General features: G+C 48.7%; 1 protein-coding gene across 1 annotated transcript in view; it reads right to left on the bottom strand.

Moving 5' to 3' along the window:
* Positions 1-335: 335 nt before the first annotated feature.
* LOC141113819 (centrosomal protein of 112 kDa-like) overlaps positions 336-26,328 on the bottom strand; it is a gene marked incomplete at its 5' end in the record, with an annotated part of 66,919 nt that continues 40,926 nt past the window's right edge. Inside the window, 4 exon segments of the mRNA XM_073607131.1 lie at positions 336-585; positions 5,059-5,123; positions 5,239-5,340; positions 19,278-19,367. Coding sequence (XP_073463232.1) covers positions 579-585; positions 5,059-5,123; positions 5,239-5,340; positions 19,278-19,367 — 264 coding nt within the window.

Below are 26,328 nucleotides of genomic sequence, written 5' to 3' on the forward strand. Positions count from 1 at the left end.
CGTATAATGGGAGTTCATACAGTCATAAAAGCCCCATGAAGATTCCTCACTAGAAACCAACATCTACAGTCCAATCACAATCCCCCTCCAAGAAATGTGGAGTCGCCCACTGCTTACCCACAACACACTGGGCCCCCCGAACCAACTCAAACCTCCAAGCACCCAATCAGGGGTCACATTAATGAATACAGTTATCTGATTGGCTGTCATGGATCACACCCGCCTGCACTCTACCAGCACCGGGTTATGAAATAATCAGCAATCCATTATATAGAGTGTAAGCTCCTGGGTCCGGCCAGTGTGGGATGGGATGAAGAAATGACAAACACAGATGGTAGAAAATAAATATTTAATGTTAGACACGGGATACAAAGATACAAAAAGATGTGTAAACCTGATATAAAATAATAGGAGATAAGCGAGGGGCGGGGTATAGGTAGTAGGTCAGCGGCTGCCCGTGGCTCAGTGAGGCGACGTCTGACACAAGGAATGTAACAGCCAATCAGATGAGAGGTTTTATTTGGCATGAAATATAAAGGGCTCAGTCGGTCCTGATGAGCGTCTTTCTTGTATGGAGGTCACAGTCTGGAATGGAATTTATAATATGAGAATAAATAATAGTGATTCTATATACTACACATCCCCTTCCACTAGATATATCCCACACACAATGGCAGCTGCAGTCCGTGTCAAATCACACTGTCAGCTCTTCTACACGCAGCTGCAGTTAGGATTGGAGCGATGTGTATATAGCATGCTTCTGTGTACAGCTTTCTGTGTACTTCCAGCTTCATCACTGAAGTCTTTGCGTTTTCTGAAAGAAGGCAAAGTGCACGACGTCACCACCCCACTTCGTCCAATCAGAGGACACTTTGCATTCATTCAGAAAATTCTCGGAATGGAGCCTGTGTCCAGCGGCTGACCTCCTGTGTTCAGTCATCCTGGGTGTCACCTTTCTGGCGCTCTGTCACTGCCGGCGCTTGGTGGGGGGTTGGATGAATTTGGGGAACATGAATAAGGAGAAGTGATGAGCCACTCTGGGCACTTGGATCCAGGGCCAGGATAAGGAGTGAGCGGGGGGGGGTGGCTGCCCTGGGCACTTGGATCCAGGGCCGAAATAAGGAGTGGCCAGGGGGGATGGCTGCCCTGGGCACTTGGATCCAGGGCCGGGATAAAGAGTGGGCAGGGGGGACGGCTGCCCTGGGCACTTGGATCCAGGGCCGGGATAAGGAGTGGGCAGGGGGGGACGGCTGCCCTGGGCACTTGGATCCAGGGCTGGGATAAGGAGTGGGCAGGGGGGACGGCTGCCCTGGGCACTTGGATCCAGGGCCGGGATAAGGAGTGGGCAGGAGGGGCAGTCGTTCTGGGCATTTGGATCCAGGGCCGGGATAAGGAGTGGGCAGGGGGGACGGCTGCCCTGGGCACTTGGATCCAGGGCTGGGATAAGGAGTGGGCGGTTGCCCTGGGCACTTGGATCCAGGGTCGGGATAAGGAGTGGGCAGGAGGGGCAGTCGTTCTGGGCATTTGGATCCAGGGCCGGGATAAGGAGTGGGCGGGGTGGGGGGCGGCTGCCCTGGGCACTTGGATCCAGGGCCGGAATAAAGAGTGGGCGGGGGGGGGGGCGGCTGCCCTGGGCACTTGGATCCAGGGCCAGGATAAGGAGTGGGCAGGGGGGGCGGCGGCCCTGGGCACTGGGATCCAGGGCTGGGATAAGGAGTGGGCAGGAGGGGCGGTCGTTCTGGGCATTTGGATCCAGGGCTGGGATAAGGAGTGGGCAGGGGGGACGGCTGCCCTGGGCACTTGGATCCAGGGCTGGGATAAGGAGTGGGCAGGAGGGGCGGTCGTTCTGGGCATTTGGATCCAGGGCCGGGATAAGGAGTGGGCAGGGGGGGCGGCTGCCCTGGGCACAGTGGTAATATGTGAGGTGGGGGATCACCACAAAGATATTGTGGGGGGGGATAGAAGATTTGTGTTGGAAGGGGGAATTTTGGGGGCAGCAGGGGGTAAGTATTGTTTTAGGAGGTGAAATTAGGGAGGTTGGGTGCTAAGAGTGGTGATTTAGGGGAATTAAGGGGGGTTGGGGGAAGAAGAAGATTTATGCTAGGAGGTGGGATTTGTGGGGGCATTTGTGCTGGGAGGGGGGGAAATTTGAAGTAGGGGGCAGAAGATGTGTACTAGGAGGGGATATTTTAGGTATGTTTTTACTTGCCTATAGGTATCCATTTGTCGATGATCTACGGTAATGCGCTTCCCTGTGATTTTTGCAGTTGGAGGGCTGAACCCTTGATGGGCATTTTGGGAAGAAGTGCGATGGAAGAAGATCCATGGGTTAGCGCTACAGTGTTTTTGGGTGTTTGGGGATATTTTAGGGGTGAAGCATTTGTGCTAGGAGGGGTGATTTTTTTTAGGGGGGGTGGGGGGCAAAGATTGGTGCTGAGAGGGGGTATTTTAGCAGGGGGGTGGACTGGGAGGAGGAATTTATGCTTAGGGGGTAAGCATACAGATTAGTGCTCAGTGTGTTTTTGTGGGGGGATGTTTGCTGACATATAATGCTCATACATCTTGGGGGGGGGGCAGTTTGGCAATTTCACCCTGGGCTCTAGATGCCCTTGTCCCGGCACGGCTTGGATCTATCAGACAACCTTCTGTGTGCGTAAACAAATTAGAGCACCGTGATTGGATGAATGAAGAGCTGGAAATCTTCATGCCTTCATTGCCTGGTTCAGCAGGGGCGGGCACAGTTTCCATCAGTGTGTGGCCAACCCTACTGCACAGAAGCTGATTGTTCCTGTCCTGTAGGCGTGGCCACACACTGATGGAAGTTGTGCCCGCCCCTGCTGAACCAGGCAATGAAGGCATGAAGATTTCCAGCTCTTCATTCATCCAATCACGGTGGAGGGGGGGATGGGGGGACCGAACGTGCTCATCATTGATGCCAGCTTCAGAGACGTCCCATCCAGTGGCGGCCTGCCCATTAGGGGCGCCGCCCCCTCTCTCCACCCCACCCCCCTATATGCAATGGATAGATTTCAGGGCACCGGGCGCATGAATTACAGCGGCAGGGTTTTTTTTCTTTTTTTTGAAGCACCTGATTAGGGTGGGCTCGGGACGCAGAGGATGCGCTCAGTTCCCACCCAGGCGTGTTACAACACCTGATATACTGTTTGCCGCCCCCCCAAAAAATTCCACCGGCCGCCACTGGTCCCATCACCTGGGTGGCACCGGGCTATAGGGTTAGGACACCCCAGGGTGCTTTTGTATGGTGGGGGGAGGGTTGGATATGGATGGACACAATGTATGTTTTATTATTTCTGTTTCATGGGAACATTACTGCTGAGCAACGCCATCCCAACCAATCAATGGAGGAGCTCCGGTGGCTCCATTGAACACACAGGAAGTGATGTCACAGTAAGTGATGTCAGTACAATTCTCCAATGCCCTTTTATTTCTGCCTCTGTTCTAAATGCCTATTTGCCTTCAATGCCACCCCTTCCCGAATACTCTATGGTGGTGTAAGGGGTGTCACTAGCCAATCACTTTATACCCCCATTTATGATAGAACCCCCCCCAATCCCAATACAAACCATTCATTTTGGTGTATAGAGGATCCAGACATCTGTCCGGTAACACACACACTGCTATCTGATCACATGACATGAAATCCGATGTGCAACCCCCTCCCATCCCCCGAATACAAACCATTCACTCCCCCTTTTAATAATAAACTAAAGAGAACCGGTCATGACTGGGCCCATACAAGAATCACAATGTTTAGACTATGCAGGGCTACCTGTGAAGGATTTCCATTGTCCTAAGGGGCTGCACCCAATGGAATGAGTTTCAGGGCTCTTTGGGGGGGGGGGGGGCCCACAGTCCAGTACGGTTGGATTATGAGCAATTTAGAGGGACAATCCTATGAAGGTCCTCCCAGCCGTACTTCCCACAATCCTCTGATCCCACCATCTTTGGGGGACGATAGGTTGTGGGTTTGGAGTGCCGCCACCATACGCGGCTCTTATTACTACAATGTGGTCGGAGAGAGACCCATAATACAAGGTGCTTTTCCAGGGGCCCCCAGCCTTGAGGGCCCCATTCGCACAATACAAGGTGCTTTCCAGGGTCCCATCACCCCTATACCTCCCCTTAAATGCAGCCTATTCCCATAACACAAGGTGGTTTCCAGGGGCCCCCAACCCTGAGGGCCCCATTCTTACAAGTGTTTTCCAGGGTCCCAAGACCCCCATACCTCCCCTTTCTGGGGGAATGCAGCCTATTCCCATAAAACAAGGTGCTTTCCAGGGGCCCCAAACCCTGAGGGCCCCATTCCCACAATAAAAAGTGCTTTCCAGGGGCCAGACACCCCTAAGGGCCCTTCCTCCAGGGGAATGCAGCCCATTCCCACAATAAACGTGTTTTCCAGGGGCCTGACATCCTTATTCCTCACCCTTTTTGGAGGAATGCAGCCTATTTCCACAACACAAGGTGCTTCCCAGGGGCCCCCAGCCTTGAGGGCCCTATTCCCACAATACAAGGTGCTTTACAGGAATCCAACGCCCCTATACCTCCTCTTTCTAGGGGAATGCAGCCTATTCCCATAAAACAAGGCGCTTTCCAGAGGCCCCCAACCCTAAGGGCCCCGTTCCCACAATAAAATGTGCTTTCCAGGGGCCAGACACCCCTAAGGGTCCCTCCCCCAGGAGAATGCAGACCTTTCCCACAATAAAGGTACTTTCCAGGGGCCAGACACCCCTATGTCCCCCCCCCCCCCCTTTCTGGAGGAATGCAGCCTATTTTCCTAATACAAGGTGCTTTCCATACCCCCCCCCCATCCGCAGGGGAATATGGCCCACTCCTATAATACAAGGTGCTTTCCAGGGGCCCCCACCCCTAAGGGCCCCTCCCTCAGGGGAATGCAGCCCATTCCTACATTAAAGGTGTTTTTCAGGGGCCCCGACAGCCTTATGCCCCCCCCCCCTTTTGGAGGAATGCAGCCCATTTCCATAAGACAAGGTGCTTTCCAGGGGCCCCCACCCCAGGGGAATGGAGCTTTTCTCTTACCCTTTCCTCTGATACACCGTCAGTTCCTCCTGCAGCACCTGTGTCCTCTTCTGTAGAAGGTTCACCTGTCAGAGAAAGAATCGGTCAGGAAAGTACCGGAGGACATGTGACAGCGCGAGCCGCGACACGCACACCTGGAACAGCCGAGTCAGCAAAGGGCCCCTGTCACTCCTCGTTTACCTGCAACTTCAGGGAGCCGATTGTCTCTTCTAATTCCTTTCTCAGGGCGGCCGGCAGCAGTCCTCTGATCTTCGCCTCGTATTCCTCCCGGACATGTGTGATCTGAGACAATCGAACAGATGACACAATCAGGGTGATGCAATGGGACTGCGGCGGAGGTGTAGACAACATACATGGACACGTTATTACCGGGAAGAACACGTATGACTCTCATCTCATAATAGAGATCAGACATCAGCAATTCGCTTCCTTAACCAATTTCTGAATCACGATAGCAACGAATTTCAACAAATCCAAAATAAATTATAATGAAACAAATTATCCGAATTCGAATTTAAAAAATGGAAACATATTGCAATAAATACAGCGAGGTAAAAAAAAGTTAAATCAGATAGAAAAAAGTTAAATAAGATAGAATAGAATAGAATACTAGAGAATGGAAAATAAAAGAAAAGAATAGAATTGAATAGAATAGCCACTTGCTGACAGCCTAATTGGGAAAATCACGGCCACTTACGGACCACCACCTGCCTTCATGGTATGTTGGTACTTTGACATAGAATACCGAGGTTATGGCAGCAGATAGATGCACATAGCTACCATAACCCCGGTATATTCTTAAACGGCGGACGGTCCTCTTTTTGATAAAAGTGATCTCCTGGGATAAACTAGGGGCCCGTTCATACCAATGGGATAGACTAGGGACCCGCTCATACCAATGGGATAGACTAGGGACACGTTCATACCAATGGGATAGACTAGGGACACGTTCATACCAATGGGATATACTAGGGCCCATTCATACCAATGGGATAGACTAGGGACACGTTCATACCAATGGGATAAACTAGGGACACGTTCATACCAATAGGGTAGACTAGGGGGCCGTTCATACCAATGGGATAAACTAGGGGCCTGTTCATTCAGATTGGATAGACTAGGGGCCGTTCATATCAATGGGATAGACTAGGGCCCATTTATACCAATAGGATAGACTAGGGGCCTGTTCATACCAATGTGATAAACTAGGGACCCGTTCATGCAGATGGGATAGACTAGGGGCCCGTTCATACCAATAGGATAGACTAGGGGTCCGTTCATATCAATGGGATAAACTAGGGGCCTGTTCATACAGATGGGATAGACTAGGGGCCCGTTCATACCAATAGGATAGACTAGGGGCCCGTTCATATCTCTGGGATAAACTAGGGGCCCGTTCATACAGATGGGATAGACTAGGGGCCCGTTTATTACAATGGGATAGACTAGGGGCCCGTTCATATCAATGGGATAGACTAGGGGCCCGTTCATGCAGATCGGATAGACTAGGGTCCGCTTCATACCAATGGGATAGACTAGGGACCCTTATATACCAATGGGATAGACTAGGGGCCCGTTCATGCAGATGGGATAGACAAGGGGCCCGTTCATTACAATGGGATAGACTAGGGGCCCGTTCATTACAATGGGATAGACTAGGGGCCCGTTCATTACAATGGGATAGACTAGGGGCCCGTTCATTACAATGGGATAGACTAGGGGCCTGTTCATTACAATGGCATAGACTAGGGGCCCGTTCATACCAATGGGATAGACTAGGGGCCCGTTCATACCAATGGGATAGACTAGGGGCCCGTTCATTACAATGGGATAGACTAGGGGCCCGTTCATTACAATGGGATAGACTAGGGGCCCGTTCATTACAATGGGATAGACTAGGGGCCCGTTCATTACAATGGGATAGACTAGGGGCCGTTCAAACCAATGGGATAGACTAGGGGCCCATTCATGCAGATGGGATAGACTAGGGGCCCGGTCATTACAATGGGATAGACTAGGGGCCCGTTCATTACAATGGGATAGATTAGGGGCCCGTTCATTACAATGGGATAGAATAGGGGCCCGTTCATTACAATGGGATAGACTAGGGGCCCGTTCATTACAATGGGATAGACTAGGCGCCCGTTCATTACAATGGGATAGATTAGGGGCCCGTTCACTAAAATTGAACAGACTAGGGGCCCGTTCATTACAATGGAATAGACTAGGGGCCCGTTCATTATAATGGGATAGACTAGGGGCCCGCTCATGCAGATGGGATAGACTAGGGGCCGGTTCATGCAGATGGGATAGACTAGGGGCCTGTTCATTACAATGGGATAGACTAGGGGCCCGTTCATTACAATGGGATAGACTAGGGGCCCGTTCATTATAATGGGATAGACTAGAGGCCCGTTCATGCAGATGGGATAGACTAGGGGCCCGTTTATTACAATGGGATAGACTAGGGGCCCGTTCATTACAATTGGATAGACTAGGGGCCCGCTCATGCAGATGGAATAGACTAGGGGCCCGTTCATTACAATGGGATAGACTAGGGGCCTGTTCATTACAATGGGATAGACTAGGGGCCCGTTCATTATAATGGGATAGACTAGGGGCCCGCTCATTACAATGGAATAGACTAGGGGCCCGTTCATTATAATGGAATAGACTAGGGGCCCGCTCATGCAGATGGGATAGACTAGGGGCCGGTTCATGCAGATGGGATAGACTAGGGGCCTGTTCATTACAATGGGATAGACTAGGGGCCCGTTCATTACAATGGGATAGACTAGGGGCCCGTTCATTATAATGGGATAGACTAGAGGCCCGTTCATGCAGATGGGATAGACTAGGGGCCCGTTTATTACAATGGGATAGACTAGGGGCCCGTTCATTACAATGGGATAGACTAGGGGCCCGTTCATTACAATGGGATAGACTAGGGGCCCGTTCATTACAATGGGATAGACTAGGGGCCCGTTCATTACAATGGGATAGACTAGGGGCCCGTTCATTACAATGGGATAGACTAGGGGCCCGTTCATTATAATGGGATAGACTAGGGGCCCGCTCATTACAATGGGATAGACTAGGGGCCCGTTCATTACAATGGGATAGATTAGGGGCCCGTTCATTAAAATCGAACAGACTAGGGGCCCGTTCATTACAATGGAATAGACTAGGGGCCCGTTCATTATAACGGGATAGACTAGGGGCCCGCTCATGCAGATGGGATAGACTAGGGGCCGGTTCATGCAGATGGGATAGACTAGGGGCCTGTTCATTACAATGGGATAGACTAGGGGCCCGTTCATTATAATGGGATAGACTAGGGGCCCGCTCATGCAGATGGGATAGACTAGGGGCCGGTTCATGCAGATGGGATAGACTAGGGGCCTGTTCATTACAATGGGATAGACTAGGGGCCCGTTCATTATAATGGGATAGACTAGAGGCCCGTTCATGCAGATGGGATAGACTAGGGGCCCGTTTATTACAATGGGATAGACTAGGGGCCCGTTCATTACAATGGGATAGACTAGGGGCCCGCTCATGCAGATGGAATAGACTAGGGGCCTGTTCATTACAATGGGATAGACTAGGGGCCCGCTCATGCAGATGGAATAGACTAGGGGCCTGTTCATTACAATGGGATAGACTAGGGGCCCGTTCATTACAATGGGATAGACTAGGGGCCCGTTCATTATAATGGGATAGACTAGGGGCCCGTTCATTATAATGGGACAGACTAGGGGCCCGTTCATTATAATGGGATAGACTAGGGGCCCGTTCATTACAATGGGATAGACTAGGGGCCCGTTCATTACAATGGGATAGACTAGGGGCCCGTTCATTACAATGGGATAGACTAGGGGCCTGTTCATTACAATGGGATAGACTAGGGGCCCGCTCATGCAGATGGAATAGACTAGGGGCCTGTTCATTATAATAGGATAGACTAGGGGCCCGTTCATTACAATGGGATAGACTAGGGGCCCGTTCATTATAATGGGATAGACTAGGGGCCCGTTCATTATAATGGGATAGACTAGGGGCCCGCTCATTATAATGGGATAGACTAGGGGCCCGCTCATTATAATGGGATAGACTAGGGGCCCGTTCATTACAATGGGATAGACTAGGGGCCCGCTCATTATAATGGGATAGACTAGGGGCCCGTTCATTACAATGGGATAGACTAGGGGCCCGCTCATTATAATGGGATAGACTAGGGGCCCGTTCATTATAATGGGATAGACTAGGGGCCCGCTCATTATAATGGGATAGACTAGGGGCCCGTTCATTACAATGGGATAGACTAGGGGCCCGCTCATTATAATGGGATAGACTAGGGGCCCGCTCATTATAATGGGATAGACTAGGGGCCCGTTCATTATAATGGGATAGACTAGGGGCCCGTTCATTATAATGGGATAGACTAGGGGCCCGTTCATTATAATGGGATAGACTAGGGGCCCGTTCATTATAATGGGATAGACTAGGGGCCCGTTCATTACAATGGGATAGACTAGGGGCCCGTTCATTACAATGGGATAGACTAGGGGCCCGCTCATTATAATGGGATAGACTAGGGGCCCGCTCATTATAATGGGATAGACTAGGGGCCCGTTCATTACAATGGGATAGACTAGGGGCCCGCTCATTATAATGGGATAGACTAGGGGCCCGTTCATTACAATGGGATAGACTAGGGGCCCGCTCATTATAATGGGATAGACTAGGGGCCCGCTCCTGCAGGCCGGGCGCACCGCCAGCTCTATGGCGGAGGGGGAAATTCTCGGGATAACGACATCTGAAAATAGCCGGGAGGGGGAGGAGTGTGGAAATAAAAAGCCGGGAGCTCCTCGGGATGCCGCAAAGGTACGCCGGCGGGCGTTTGTACGGAGGCCAGATGGAAACGATCGGCTGGCCACACGGTAATCTATACAGCGCCTATTTCTGGACGCACTTTTCATTGATGTCCGGGCTGTTCTGGCCCTGAAGATGGAAATTTATTTAACCTTTTCCTGCAGGAGGGTCCAAATCACCCCATAGAGCCCCCCCCCCCCCCGAATCTATAGAATACGATATACCTGAGCAGTATTGTGACACACAACTGATATACAGACATGTGAAGGAGTTCTAATTCTGACCAGACAGTCCTACCAGACAGTACAGCTGGGTCCTGACATCAGTTGTCTTCATTGCAGATCTCCTACCATCACTTGCAGTCACTTCCTCTCTACATGACATTGCTCAAGGCGAGTTCCTGACGGTGACAACAGTGGACCACGTCTGTGAAGCAGTTCTTGTTGTCTCTATAGGAGGCCCATGTCAGGGGGTGACAATAAGGAGACGGTGACAATGCGCTGTCACCCCCATACCAGGAAGTGCCTAAACAAAGACCTGTATGGCAGGATCATCAGGTATTATGGGGGTGAAAGATTACATGAGGGGGGCTCTCAGACAGGCAACCTGGGATCTGGCCCCTTCCCTATTATTGGGGGGCTCCCAAACACAGCACAGAATCCTTCTCCTTTCCCTATTATTGGGGGCTCTCAAACAAAGAACAGAATCCTTCTCCTTTCCCTATTATTGGGGGCTCTCAAACACGGCACAGAATCCTTCTCCTTTCCCTATTATTGGGGGGCTCTCAAACACAGCACAGAATCCATCTCTTTTCCCTATTATTGGGGGGCTCTCAAACAAAGAACAGAATCCTTCTCTTTTCCCTATTATTGGGGGGCTCTCAAACACAGCACAGAATCCATCTCTTTTCCCTATTATTGGGGGTCTCTCAAACACGGAACAGAATCCTTCTCCTTTCCCTATTATTGGGGGGCTCTCAAACATGGCACAGAATCCTTCTCCTTTCCCTATTATTGGGGGGCTCTCAAACACGGCACAGAATCCTTCTCCTTTCCCTATTATTGGGGGGCTCTCAGACATGGCACAGAATCCTTCTCCTTTCCCTATTATTGGGGGGCTCTCAAACAAAGAACAGGATCCTTCTCCTTTCCCTATTATTGGGGGGCTCTTAAACAGGGCACAGAATCCTTCTCCTTTCCCTATTATTGGGGGGCTCTCAAAAACGGCACATAAACCTTCTCATTTCCCTATTTTTGGGGTCTCTCAAACACGGCACAGAATCCATCTCTTTTCCCTACTATTGGGGGGCTCTCAAACACGGCACAGAATCATTCTCCTTTCCTTATTATTGGGGTGTTCAGAACAGGGCACAGAATCCGTCTCCTTTCCCTATTATTGGGGGGGCTCTCAAACACAGCACAGAATCCTTCTCCTTTCCTTATTATTGGGGGGCTCTGAACACGGCACAGAATCCTTCTCCTTTCCCTATTATTGGGGGGCTCTTAACACGGCACAGAATCCTTCTCCTTTCCTTATTATTGGGGGGCTCTTAAACACGGCACAGAATCCTTCTCCTTTCCCTATTATTGGGGGGCTCTGAACACGGCACAGAATCCTTCTCCTTTCCCTATTATTGGGGGCTCTCAAACAAAGAACAGAATCCTTCTCCTTTCCCTATTATTGGGGGCTCTGAACACGGCACAGAATTCTTCTCCTTTCCCTATTATTGGGGTGCTCTGAACACGGCACAGAATCCTTCTCCTTTCCCTATTATTGGGGGTCTCTCAAACATGGCACAGAATCCATCTCCTTTCCCTATTTTTGGGGGGCTCTCAAACATGGCACAGAATCCATCTCCTTTCCCTATTTTTGGGGGGCTCTCAAACATGGCACAGAATCCTTCTCCTTTCCATATTATTGGGGTGTTCAGAACAGGGCACAGAATCCGTCTCCTTTCCCTATTATTGGGGGGCTCTCAAACACAGCACAGAATCCTTCTCCTTTCCTTATTATTGGGGGGCTCTCAAATACGGCACAGAATCCTTCTCCTTTCCCTATTATCGAAGTGCTCTGAACACGGCACAGAATCCTTCTCCTTTCCTTATTATTGGGGGGCTCTTAAACACGGCACAGAATCCTTCTCCTTTCCCCATTATTGGGGGGCTCTGAACACGGCACAGAATCCTTCTCCTTTCCCTATTATTGGGGTGCTCTGAACACGGCACAGAATCCTTCTCCTTTCCCTATTATTGGGGTGCTCTGAACACGGCACAGAATCCTTCTCCTTTCCCTATTATTGGGGGCTCTCAAACAAAGAACAGAATCCTTCTCCTTTCCCTATTATTGGGGTGCTCTGAACACAGCACAGAATCCTTCTCCTTTCCTTATTATTGGGGGGCTCTCAAATACGGCACAGAATCCATCTCCTTTCCCTATTATTGGGGGGCTCTCAAACACGGCACAGAATCCTTCTCCTTTCCCTATTATTGGGGGCTCTCAAACAAAGAACAGAATCCTTCTCCTTTCCCTATTATTGGGGTGCTCTGAACACAGCACAGAATCCTTCTCCTTTCCTTATTATTGGGGGGCTCTCAAATACGGCACAGAATCCTTCTCCTTTCCCTATTATCGAGGTGCTCTGAACACGGCACAGAATCCTTCTCCTTTCCCTAATATTGGGGGGCTCTGACACACAGAAAGGAATCCAGTCCTCTCCCTATGATCGGGGGGCTCTGACACGCGGTGTGGAATCCAGCCCCTGTAATTACAGGTATGACGGCGGCTAACGAGTCTGTGGATGGGGTGTTTGATGTTCGGTGACAGAGGTGTCATTGTAGCGGCTTATCTCTGGACGCCAGAATTAAGCGCAGAGGCTCCCATCTTTCTTAATCCGCCTGTGCCGTCGGAGCGGGTAATGCGTCAGTTGCCTGCAGGCGATTTGCAGGCAGAATAATTACCAACAACGGAAAACACGCTCTACGTCTTTCCCCGGGCCAATCCTTTATTCATTGGTCTTAATGAGAAATATACAGAATATTCACGGTCAGTGTGTCGGCTCTAAATCAGGGGCAGAGAGACGACTGCACAGAAAATAGATCGCTGAGCGTGCAGAGAGCCGGGAACACACTGTAAGGCCCCTTTCACACGAGGCGGACTCTGCTTCCACGGAGCCCGCCTCGGTCCGCCGGCTCAGCGGGAGATCTCTCCATTGATCTCCGCTGAGCCGGCGGATGACAGGTCCCTCTCTGCTCACTGAGCGGGGAGGGGCTTGTCAGGCGCCGCTGCTGCCTATGGAGGGATCGGATGAAAACGGACAGCATGTCCGTTTTCATCATATCTTATCCGATCCGATCCGTCAGCGACGGACCTGGACGTATGGCCATCCGTCTGCTTTTAGCGGATCGGACCGGGTCAGATGTCAGCGGACATGTCTCCGCTGACATCCGTCGCTCCATAGGCTAACATGGAGCGCCCGTTCAGGTCTGCCGTCAAAACTGACAGGTCTGATCGTGTGAAAGGGGCCTAAGAGATTGCGTCACGTTATATGTCACAGATCACAATATTTGTGTATGACATAAAACTCTGCATTTTCTGCAATTGGATACAAAATAGGGAACAGCTGAAGATTATACGATCTTGAAAATTGAAGATTATAGGTGGGGAGGTCACAAGACAGAGGATGTTGTCACTTAGGCACATCATACTAAGACAAGGCCAAGGATTGACCAAGACCAAACTAAGACCAGTCCAAGGCCAGACCAAGACCAGTCCACAGCCAGACCAAAGCCAGACCAAGACCAGTCCAAAGCCAGACCAAGACCAGACCAAGGCCAGACCAGACCAAGGCCAGGCCAGACCAGACCAGCCAAAGGCCAGACTAATCCAAGGCCAGACCAGCCAAAGACCAGACTAATTCAAGGCCAGACCAGCCAAAGACCAGACTAATCCAAGGCCAGACTAGTCAAATGCCAGACTAGTTCAAGGCCAGACTAGTCCAAGACAAGGTCAAAGCCAGGCCAGTCCAAGACAAGACCAGTCCAAGACTAGACCAAGGCCAGGCCAGTCCAAAACAAAACCAAGGCCAGGCCAGTGTAAGACAAGACCAAGGCCAGTCCAAGACAAGACCAAGGCCAGACCAGTCCAAGACAAGACCAATGCCAAGGCCAGACTAGTCCAAGACAAGACCAATGCCAAGGCCAGACCAAGACAAGACCAAGGTCGGACAAGATCAAGGTCAGACAAGACAAAGTCCAGACCAAGACCAGACCAGTCCAAGGCCAGACCAGTGCAAGTGCAGTCCAAGGCCAGACCAGTCCAAGGCCAGACCAGTCCAAGGCCAGACCAGTCCAAGAGCAGGCCAGACCAGTCCAAGAGCAGGCCAGACCAGTGCAAGAGCAGGCCAGACCAGTCCAAGAGCAGGCCAGACCAGTCCAAGAGCAGGCCAGACCAGTGTAAAAGCAGAGCAAGGCCAGTCCAAGAGCAGGCAGACCATTCCAAAAGCAGACCAGGGCCAGTCCAAGAGCAGACCAAGGCCAGACTAGTCCAAGGCCAGACCAGTCCAAGACCAGACCAAGGCCAGACCAGTCCCAAATTGGAAGAAGCGATATAAGTGGCTTGTGAGTAAAAAGACAGCTAAAGCGGAGCAGGAATCAAATGGAGATCCCACCAATGTTCCATCATTTTCCAAGATGTCTTCTAGACAGAGAAATGTGCAAAAAAAGGAACCACGTCTTCTGAAGGAATTTTATCGCAGAAGCTGAACACCGCTAAATACAGGGAAGGAACCCATTACCTCATTTACCCTGCCAGACACCCTCGTATGTGTCCACCTCCCTCTGAAAGTATAACATATGCAGAGAAGAATAAAGAGCCATCCTCTGGTATTATGGGAACTCTGACCCTCTTCTCTTGGTTCTGATCTGCTCAGCTATGAGGCAAGGAGGGGGAGAGACCATAGAGCTCCTCATCACTGTTTAACTGTATTCACATTTAGCTGACTGTTAGATGCACAAGGACAGGAGGTTTGCTCCTATTGTAGGTTATAAAATTAAGTTATAAAAGTTATTGGAGTTGTCTGAAGGTTCTTGTTTATCCAGATCACAGTATACATTGTCATAGTGGTCAGTCACCTACAACTGATCTGAGGAAGCTGCTCAGGTCCATCTCCATGTGAGTAACTACTGAGGTTATCAGAGTTCCTCTTAAGCCGCCATCATTGCAGTTCCTCTATGACCCTGGAATGTATTAGGTTTCTGTCTGCTATATTCTGAGAAGCCTTTTCAGGGAGGTACTCGGAGCCTCTCACCTCTTCTTCTCCTGGTAGACAGCACAGGCTCTCTTGCCGGCTCCTCTCGGTGCTGCTGGCAGGGTCAGCGGCAGGTCAGGTCTTCCTTCCCTTAAACGGGATATCATTTCAAAGCAGCTGAAAGTGCTGATGACACACAATCTGCGGAGCCGCGAGACTCCCAGACACCGACCATCAAAGGACGCGCGTGTGTCAACAGGTCCTCGAGGTGTCAGGATGACGGGGCGCTCTGCACACATGTGCACAACCAAAAAATTGGTTTCACTTCAATACGTTTTGTCAATAATTTCATTTAGTGAACTTAATTTAATTCGTTTGTGGAATTTTAGTTTCGTTTTTTCATTTATGAATTCGATTTGAAATTTCCAAATTCAGTTGAATTGAATCAAATTGCGCGGAATTTAGAAAATTAGAATCTAATTCAAACTTTTTTCTATTCAAGATTCGAATTTTCGGAAGACTGTTTTTTTGGTTTTTTTTTAATTGTTTTTTTTCTATTGTTTTTTTCTATTGTTTTCTTTTCTGTTCTCTTCTATTCCTTTCTATACTATTCAAATGTATTCTATTTGAAATTCAAATTTTGGAAGACGGTTATATTCTATTTTATTCTATTCTGTTGTTTTTTCTATTCCATTCTACTCTCTTATTTTCTATTTTAATCTATATAAATTCAAGTTTGCTCTATTTGATATTCGAATTTTGGAAGACGGTTATATTATTTCTATTTTGTTCTGTTGTTTTTTTTCTATTTCATTCTATTCTTTTATTCTCTATTCTATTGTATTGTAATCTATTCTATTCAAATTAAAATGTATTCTATTTGAAATTCGAATTTCGGAAGACAGTTATATTCTATTTTATTCTATACTATTGTTTTTTCTATTCTTTTCTTTTCAGTTCTATTCTATTCCCTTATTTTCTATTCTATTCTTGTTTGCGAATTCGATTTTGAATTTGATTCAAATTTCGGTATTTCGGATTCGTTTAAACTCCATACTGTTGTAATTCGGAAATTCGTATACATCCGAATAACAAAAAAAAAATCATCCAAATTTTGATTCGGAAACAAACGAACGGTACATGTCTAGCTCTCGGCAATCATGGAGGTTCCTGAGATCCGCGGGCCCTATACGGATCCACGGCGGTGGGAATCTGACATCTTCAGATGTCAACACAAAATTATGACGAGTGTTTTCCTGGAATGGGCTTTCCTGTTCTGGTATTTCCTGCTGAAGGGTGACAACGCTCTGTTCCTGTCCTCCCATTGTGCTCCTGTGTTGTCACCCTGTCTTCCAGACCACAGATACACAGATGTGGTCCATTGCTGTCACCCTGAGAAACGCCATGTAGACAGGAAGTGACTGCTAAGAGGCTGTAGGAGATCAGCAGCTCTGAGATGCAATAAAGGAAAAGCGATTAAACAGGGTCTCGATCTACTTTAGTATAGATAGATATGATATATGTACGCGGGTGCAGACACATGACATATTCACTCTGCATTCTGCTCAGTAATGCTGCATAGTGACTGTGCTTTGCTGCTCCTCACAAAGGTGACCACAAGGGGGAGACTCTAAAGTCACCCTCTGATCTCTTATCTGGAATCCGTAGTTTACATGTCCAGATCATCTCCATAAAGTGGACAGTCATAGGCCGGCTTCTGCAACTGCTACCGGCTATACGGCTGCTACCAACCACCAGAGAATACACAGAGATCTTCTACTAGAATACCGACCAATGATGTCACCATACACTCGGAGATTACTGGACAATGATGTCACCAGACACCCGGAGATTACCGGACAATGATCTCACCATACACCCGGAGATTACCGGACAATGATGTCACCATACACTCAGAGATTACCGACCAATGATGTCACCATACACCCGGAGATTACCGACCAATGATGTCACCATACACCCGGAGATTACCGACCAATGATGTCACCATACACCCGGAGATTACCGGACAATGATGTCACCATACACCCGGAGATTACCGGACATTGATGTCACCATACACCCGGAGATTACCTGACAATGATGTCACCATACACCCGGAGATTACCGGACAATGATGTCACCATACACCCGGAGATTACCGACCAATGATGTCACCATACACCCGGAGATTACCGACCAATGATGTCACCATACACCCGGAGATTACCGGACAATGATGTCACCATACACTCGGAGATTACCGGACATTGATGTCACCAGACACCCGGAGATTACCGACCATTGATGTCACCATACACTCGGAGATTACCGGACATTGATGTCACCAGACACCCGGAGATTACCGACTATTGATGTCACCATACACCCGGAGATTACTGGACAATGATGTCACCATACACTCGGAGATTACCGGACAATGATGTCACCATACACCCGGAGATTACCGACCAATGATCTCACCATACACCCGGAGATTACCGGACAATGATGTCACCATACACTCGGAGATTACTGGACAATGATGTCACCAGACACCCGGAGATTACCGACCAATGATGTCACCATACACCCGGAGATTACTGGACAATGATGTCACCATACACCCGGAGATTACCGGACAATGATGTCACCATACACTCGGAGATTACCGGACAATGATGTCACCATACACTCGGAGATTACCGGACAATGATGTCACCATACACTCGGAGATTACCGACCAATGATGTCACCATACACCCGGAGATTACCGACCAATGATGTCACCATACACCCGGAGATTACCGACCAATGATGTCACCATACACCCGGAGATTACCGGACAATGATGTCACCATACACTCGGAGATTACCGGACAATGATCTCACCATACACCCGGAGATTACCGGACAATGATCTCACCATACACCCGGAGATTACCGACCAATGATGTCACCATACACCCGGAGATTACCGGACAATGATCTCACCATACACCCGGAGATTACCGGACAATGATGTCACCATACACCCGGAGATTACCGGACAATGATGTCACCACACACACCCGGAGATTACCGGACAATGATCTCACCATACACCCGGAGATTACCGGACAATGATGTCACCATACACCTGGAGATTACCGGACAATGATGTCACCATACACCCCGAGATTACCCGGCAATGAACCTCAGTGATGGTTACAGTGATGATACAACCCCCAATAGTTCACAATGGCCCTCTGGACTGAGGAATAGTGGAGCACAGGACATCTATGGGGTGCAGATAACCTGATTCATTTCTATAGAATCCAATATAATTTCCTGGATGGGAGGGGTTTATAGGATCAGATATCATTCTTCCCTAGAGGGGAGGGGTTTATAGGATCAGATATCATTCTTCCCTAGAGGGGAGGGGTTTATAGGATCAGATATCATTCTTCCCTAGAGGGGGGGGGGGTTTATAGGATCGAATATCATTCTTCCCTAGAGGGGAGGGGTTTATAGGATCAGATATCATTCTTCCCTAGAGGGGAGGGGTTTATAGGATCGGATATCATTCTTCCCTAGAGGGGAGGGGTTTATAGGATCAGATATCATTCTTCCCTAGAGGGGGGGGTTTATAGGATCGGATATCATTCTTCCCTAGAGGGGAGGGGTTTATAGGATCGGATATCATTCTTCCCTAGAGGGGAGGGGTTTATAGGATCAGATATCATTCTTCCCTAGAGGGGAGGGGTTTATAGGATCGGATATCATTCTTCCCTAGAGGGGAGGGGTTTATAGGATCAGATATCATTCTTCCCTAGAGGGGAGAGGTAAAGAGGAAAAGAGATTTACCCTTAAACTACGTAGAGGGTTCTTTACTGTAAGATGGATGTGGAATTCCCTTCTACAGGCGGTGGTCTCAGCGGGGAGCATCGATCGTTTCAAGAAACTATTAGATAATCACCTGAATGACCGCAACATACAGGGATATACAATGTAATACTGACACATAATCACACACATAGGTTGGACTTGATGGACTTGTGTCTTTTTTCAACCTCACCTACTATGTAACTATGTAATACTATGTAACTATGTAATTTACCTGCTGCTGCATCTCCAGGTCCTTCTCATGCCGCCTTTTCTCGGATTGGCGGAGCTGAGTGCAGGAATTCTCCAATTCTCCTTTCAGCAGCTGGAAGAGAGAAGAGAACGGATATCAGCGTATTGTCGTTGTCGGGGGGAGGAGTCCCAATATCAGATTCCAGATCAATGATAGAAGCAGAAAATCTACACACTGATCATCTGAAGACCCTCCCCACTCACACCCTAAAAAATGCTTTCCAAAACTTTGGGGTTTATTGTTCCTTTAAATGATACTTTATAATGCCAACCCAAATTTTCTGTAGTTTTGGATAGAGCGGGGGAGGGTTGGAGCTTCTATCAGGTTTTTTTGCTGCCAGACAAAAATAAATATTTGGTAAAGTGGGCGGGATTAAAACATCTTACAATGCTTGTATTGTTGTCTGTGACTTCCTGTTCTGGTGACAACTGCACCACTCATTTCTTGTACAGGTGTCACAGGGACAGGAAGTGAGGAAGAATCTCTCTAATGGGGTTAGGAATAAAAACATCTCTATCTAAAATTAAAGAAATAACATTTGCTTCCAGCCAACTACAATAGGCTGCTGAGGATAGGGTAAGATAGTACAGGGGAAGGTATAATAGGAAAGGATAGGATGCAGTGGATAGAATAGGATATGGTAGGACAGTCAGTATAGGATGGTATAGGATAACGCAAGCCATGGCAAGATAGGATAGGGTAGGATGACAGAATAGGAAATTTAGGGTAAGGCAGACCTGACTAGGATAGGACAAGGCAGGATAGGAAAGGACGGGATAGGACAAGGCAGGATAGGAAGGGTGGGATAGGACAAGGCAGGATAGGACAGGGCAGGATAGGAAGGGTGGGATAGGACAGGGCAGGATAGGAAGGATGGGATAGGACAGGGCAGGATAGGAAGGATGGGATAGGACAGGGCAGGATAGGAAGGGTGGGATAGGACAGGGCAGGATAGGAAGGATGGGATAGGACAGGGCAGGATAGGAAGGATGGGATAGGACAGGGCAGGATAGGAAGGATGGGATAGGACAAGGCAGGATAGGACAGGGCAGGATAGGAAGGGTGGGATAGGACAGGGCAGGATAGGAAGGATGGGATAGGACAGGGCAGGATAGGAAGGATGGGATAGGACAGGGCAGGATAGGAAGGGTGGGATAGGACAGGGCAGGATAGGAAGGATGGGATAGGACAGGGCAGGATAGGAAGGATGGGATAGGACAGGGCAGGATAGGAAGGGTGGGATAGGACAGGGCAGGATAGGAAGGATGGGATAGGACAGGATAGGACAGGGCAGGATAGGAAGGATGGGATAGGACAGGATAGGAAGGATGGGATAGGACAAGGCAGGATAGGAAGGATGGGATAGGACAGGGCAGGATATGAAGGACGGGATAGGACAAGGCAGGATAGGAAGGATGGGATAGGACAGGGCAGGATAGGAAGGGTGGGATAGGACAAGGCAGGATAGGAAAGGATGGGATAGGACAAGACGGGATAGGAAGGATGGGATAGTACAAGGCAGGATAGGAAGGATGGGATAGGACAGGGCAGGATAGGAAGGGTGGGATAGGACAGGGCAGGATAGGAAGGATGGGATAGGACAGGATAGGACAGGGCAGGATAGGAAGGATGGGATAGGACAGGATAGGAAGGATGGGATAGGACAGGGCAGGATAGGAAGGGTGGGATAGGACAAGGCAGGATAGGAAGGGTGGGATAGGACAGGGCAGGATAGGAAGGATGGGATAGAACAGGATAGGACAGGGCAGGATAGGAAGGATGGGATAGGACAGGATAGGAAGGATGGGATAGGACAAGGCAGGATAGGAAGGATGGGATAGGACAGGGCAGGATATGAAGGACGGGATAGGACAAGGCAGGATAGGAAGGGTGGGATAGGACAAGGCAGGATAGGAAAGGATGGGATAGGACAAGACGGGATAGGAAGGATGGGATAGTACAAGGCAGGATAGGAAGGATGGGATAGGACAGGGCAGGATAGGAAGGATGGGATAGGACAGGGCAGGATAGGAAGGATGGGATAGGACAAGGCAGGATAGGAAGGGTGGGATAGGACAGGGCAGGATAGGAAGGATGGGATAGGACAGGATAGGACAGGGCAGGATAGGAAGGATGGGATAGGACAATATAGGAAGGATGGGATAGGACAAGGCAGGATAGGAAGGATGGGATAGGACAGGGCAGGATATGAAGGACGGGATAGGACAAGGCAGGATAGGAAGGGTGGGATAGGACAGGGCAGGATAGGAAAGGATGGGATAGGACAAGGCAGGATAGGAAGGATGGGATAGGACAGGGCAGGATAGGAAGGATGGGATAGGACAGGATAGGAAGGATGGGATAGGACAAGGCAGGATATGAAGGATGGGATAGGACAAGGCAGGATAGGAAGGATGGGATAGGACAGGACAGGATAGGAAGGGTGGGATAGGACAGGGCAGGATAGGAAAGGACGGGATAGGACAAGGCAGGATAGGAAGGGTGGGATAGGACAGGGCAGGATAGGAAGGATGGGATAGGACAGGGCAGGATAGGAAGGATAGGACAGGGCAGGATAGGAAGGGTGGGATAGGACAGGGCAGGATAGGAAAGGAACGGGATAGGACAAGGCAGGATAGGAAGGGTGGGATAGGACAGGATAGGAAGGATGGGATAGGACAAGGCAGGATAGGAAGGATGGGATAGGACAGGGCAGGATATGAAGGACGGGATAGGACAAGGCAGGATAGGAAGGGTGGGATAGGACAAGGCAGGATAGGAAAGGATGGGATAGGACAAGGCAGGATAGGAAGGATGGGATAGGACAGGGCAGGATAGGAAGGATGGGATAGGACAGGGCAGGATAGGAAGGGTGGGATAGGACAGGGCAGGATAGGAAGGATAGGATAGGACAGGGCAGGATAGGAAGGATAGGACAGGGCAGGATAGGAAGGGTGGGATAGGACAGGGCAGGATAGGAAAGGACGGGATAGGACAAGGCAGGATAGGAAGGGTGGGATAGGACAGGGCAGGATAGGAAGGATAGGACAGGGCAGGATAGGAAGGGTGGGATAGGACAGGGCAGGATAGGAAAGGACGGGATAGGACAAGGCAGGATAGGAAGGGTGGGATAGGACAGGATAGGTAGGATGGGATAGGACAAGGCAGGATAGGAAGGATGGGATAGGACAAGGCAGGATAGGAAGGATGGGATAGGACAAGGCAGGATAGGAAGGATGGGATAGGACAGGGCAGGATAGGAAGGATGGGATAGGACAGGGCAGGATATGAAGGACGGGATAGGACAAGGCAGGATAGGAAGGGTGGGATAGGACAAGGCAGGATAGGAAAGGATGGGATAGGACAGGGCAGGATAGGAAGGATGGGATAGGACAGGGCAGGATAGGAAGGATGGGATAGGACAGGATAGGAAGGATGGGATAGGACAAGGCAGGACAGGACAGGATAGGACAAGGCAGGACAGGACAGGATAGGACAAGGCAGGATAGGAAGGATGGGACTGGGGAGAAGGGACAATGAAGCACGCAGGGCTATGCTGTGATGTGGGAGAACTTTTCTTGTATGGTTTGGCACATCTCCCATAACCAGGAGGAAGTTCTCTGCTGTATGAAGGATGTTTTTTTTTTTTTTGATACAACCTAATCCGAACTATATATTGCGTTATTCTATATATTGTATTGATATTATTATAGATATTGTAGAGATCCTTTACATAGGTGGTCATTGTTTTATTTTCCTGTCTGAATGCCTCTACACCCAGAGACTGCGCCATGGTCTAGGGGAGAGCACATGGTACTTTCCTGTCTGCCATGGAGGACTACAGATAACGACATTCACACCACACGGCTCACAGCTCCACCAATTAGTCTCCATCATCTTCATCAGTAAAATAACTTCGACCCCTAATTATTGTGAAACCGCAAAGAGGGCTCCAATTCCCATCCTAATGACCCTTTTCATCATGGAAATGAAGTGTAAAGTGCAGCGACGCCGGGGGGAGGGGAGGGGGGAGCCGCCAAGAAACAGGTCCAGCTATAGGACTTACCCCAGGGAGATATACAGAAGAAAAATGGAGGCAGGACAACGCGGCGAGAAAACTTCCTAATATAATAATAATAGTGTGTGGCTGTGGGGGGAGGGGACACTAGAGTGTAAGCTCCTCTGGTACAGAGACTGATGTTACTGGCGCAGAGTTCTCTGTACAGCACTGCGGCATATGTTGGTGCTCAATAAATCTGGGAAATAAATACAATGTAGATGATCCCCATATCACGGGTCACACGGGGGGGTTGGCGGCACACAAAGTGTTGATGCCTTCAGAACAGCAGTAGAAGAGTGGAGGGGACGCAGCGACTGTCTGCCATTACGTTACACTCCCAGCCGTCCTACCCCGCAATGTGCGGCGATCTGGTTTTAAAGTGATCCATATGCTGGTTTGCAGACATATGGCAACATTCCTTTCTGGTGGGAATTTTGTGTTTCTTCTAAACTTGTTGTTGCAACACACCATCTATATCCCAGAAGCGGCCTTTGATGTCAGGAGAGGGAGCAGCGTTCAGATAGAGGGATGAAATAACTAGGGGGGGAGAAGCAAATAGGTCATGTTTTCCCTCTCCGGATTAAAGACAAAAAGGGCGTTTGATGTGCTTCGGATATATTCAATTTCCAGGAACACGAATGATGAGTAACTTGTATCAGAAACATTATACAGTATCATCTTTGTATTATTTCCTCCTTCATTAGTGCTACAGAAAAGAATGACTAAGATCCTTTACAAAGTTGGAAAGTCACACTGAACTTGGCACTTAAAGGGGCATTTCAGCTTATACTGCCACACAAAAGTCACACGTGACCATCTATAGAAGATTTTCCCAACCTTTTTCCCCCCCGAAGGAACCCTTGAAATAATTTTCAGGTGTCCAGGAAATCCTGCTAAGATTAGTCAATCAGGGGTCATAAGGAAAATACCCATTACATTGGTGGCCCTGTTTTAGAATGAAGGCACCATGAGATGGAAGGTCAACTAGCCATAAGGAACCCCTAGCAACCTCTGGAGAAACCTGATGGTTGCATGGAACCCTAGTTGAGAATGGTCAGGTTCATTGACCATTGAATAATTGATCCTGGCTGGAAACTCACCTAGCACAACTTAAAGAACCTCTAACAACCTCAGGGGGAACCTATGGTTCCACGGAACCCTGGTTGAGATGGCCAGGTTCATTGACCATTGATTAATGTATATTTAACCTGGTTAGAAACTCACCTAGTGACAGCCTAAAGAAACCCTAGCCACCTCTGGAGTAACCTTATGGTTACACGGATCCCTGGTTGAGTCACCAAGTTCATTGACCTTAGATTTATGAATCCTGGTTGGAAGGTTCCCTAGCGCCAGCTTAAAGAACCCCTAGCAACCTCTAGAGGAACTCTGGTTGAGAATGGTCAAGTTCACTGACCATTGATTAATTTTTATTTATCCTGGTTAGAAACTCACCTAGCGACAGCTTAAAGAACCCCTAGCCACCTTTGGAGTAACCTTATGGTTACACGGATCCCTGGTTGAGTCACCAAGTTCATTGACCATAGATTTATGAATCCTGGTTGGAAGGTTCCCTAGCGCCAGCTTAAAGAACCCCTAGCAACCTCTGGAGGAACCCTGGTTGAGAATGGTCAAGTTAATTGGCCATTGATTCATTTACCCAGGTTGTAAGATAAACAAGTCTCGGCTCAAAGAACCCCTAGCAACCTCTGGAGGAACCCTATGGTTTCATGAGACACTGGTTGAGAGTAGTTAAGTTCATTGACCATTGATTCATTCACCCTGGTTGAAAGGTCAACTAATCACATCTCAAAGGTCCCCTAGCAACCTATGGAGGATCCCTATGGATTAATGGAACCCTGGTTAAGAATTGTCAAGTTAATTGATCATTGATTAATTTATCCTGGTTGGAAAGTTAACTAGCCACACCTCAAAGAAAGTCAACTAGCCACACCTTCTACAGAACCCTGGTTGAAAGAGGTCAAGTTCATCGACCATCGATTCATTGACGCTGGTTGTAAGGTCAACTAGCCATGGGTCAAGGAACCCCTAGCAATCTCCAGAGAAACCCTATGGTTGCACAGAGCCCTGGCTAAGATGGTCAAGTTCACTGACCTTTAATAATTGATCCTGGATGGAAGGTCACCTAGTGACAACTTAAAGAACCACTAGCAAACTCTAGAGAAACCCTTTGGTTCTACAGAACCCTGGTTGAAAATGGTCAAGTTTATTGATCATTGATCCGGGTTGGGAGGTTAACTAACCACATCTGAAGGTACCCTAGCAACCCATTGAGGAATCCTATGGTTTAATGGAACCCTGGTTGAGAATGACTGATTTATAGTGTGTAAAAAAAAACAAACATTGTTATCAGTGAACTATTTTCCATTGTAAATTCTTGGAAGAAAACAGAAAAAAATGTCAGCCCACTTACATGCAGGAAAAAGATGACAGTAAGTGACCACATGAAAATTTGTCTCCTGCACAATGAGCAACTTTATCCTTAAACTATATATAAAGCCAAAATGTGTTATTCCCATTCAGGATAGAGTAGAAAATGGTTAAAAGTGAGGAAAATCTCCTCTTAGCTGTCAATGGAACAGGTGTCCCCATTGGAAATGTTTCATCTATTCCTGCTCTAGTGACAACTCCTAATTTCCGATTCCCCCCGTCTTTCTGTAGCAGGAGAAATAGAGAGGGTGAATCTCCAAGATGTAGAATAGGGGACTGGGTATGGCTACAGATAGTTCTGTTGCATCAACAAGAGTAACTGAGGCAAAAAGTGGAGAACGCACCCCTTAAAGGGGAAACAGGAAGTTTGGCTTACTGCAAATCCCTGGGGTTTACCAGGACAGGAAGTGAGGGCGAATCTCCCAAACAGGGACACAGATAGCAAAAGAGCCTTCCAAAATTGTATTCAAAGAAACACAAGATATGAAATGCTGACAGTCAGGACCAGACATTGGAAAGCTGTGA

The sequence above is a fragment of the Aquarana catesbeiana genome, linkage group LG12, assembly GCF_042186555.1.
Source record: "Aquarana catesbeiana isolate 2022-GZ linkage group LG12, ASM4218655v1, whole genome shotgun sequence".
NCBI classification, from domain to species: domain Eukaryota; kingdom Metazoa; phylum Chordata; class Amphibia; order Anura; family Ranidae; genus Aquarana; species Aquarana catesbeiana.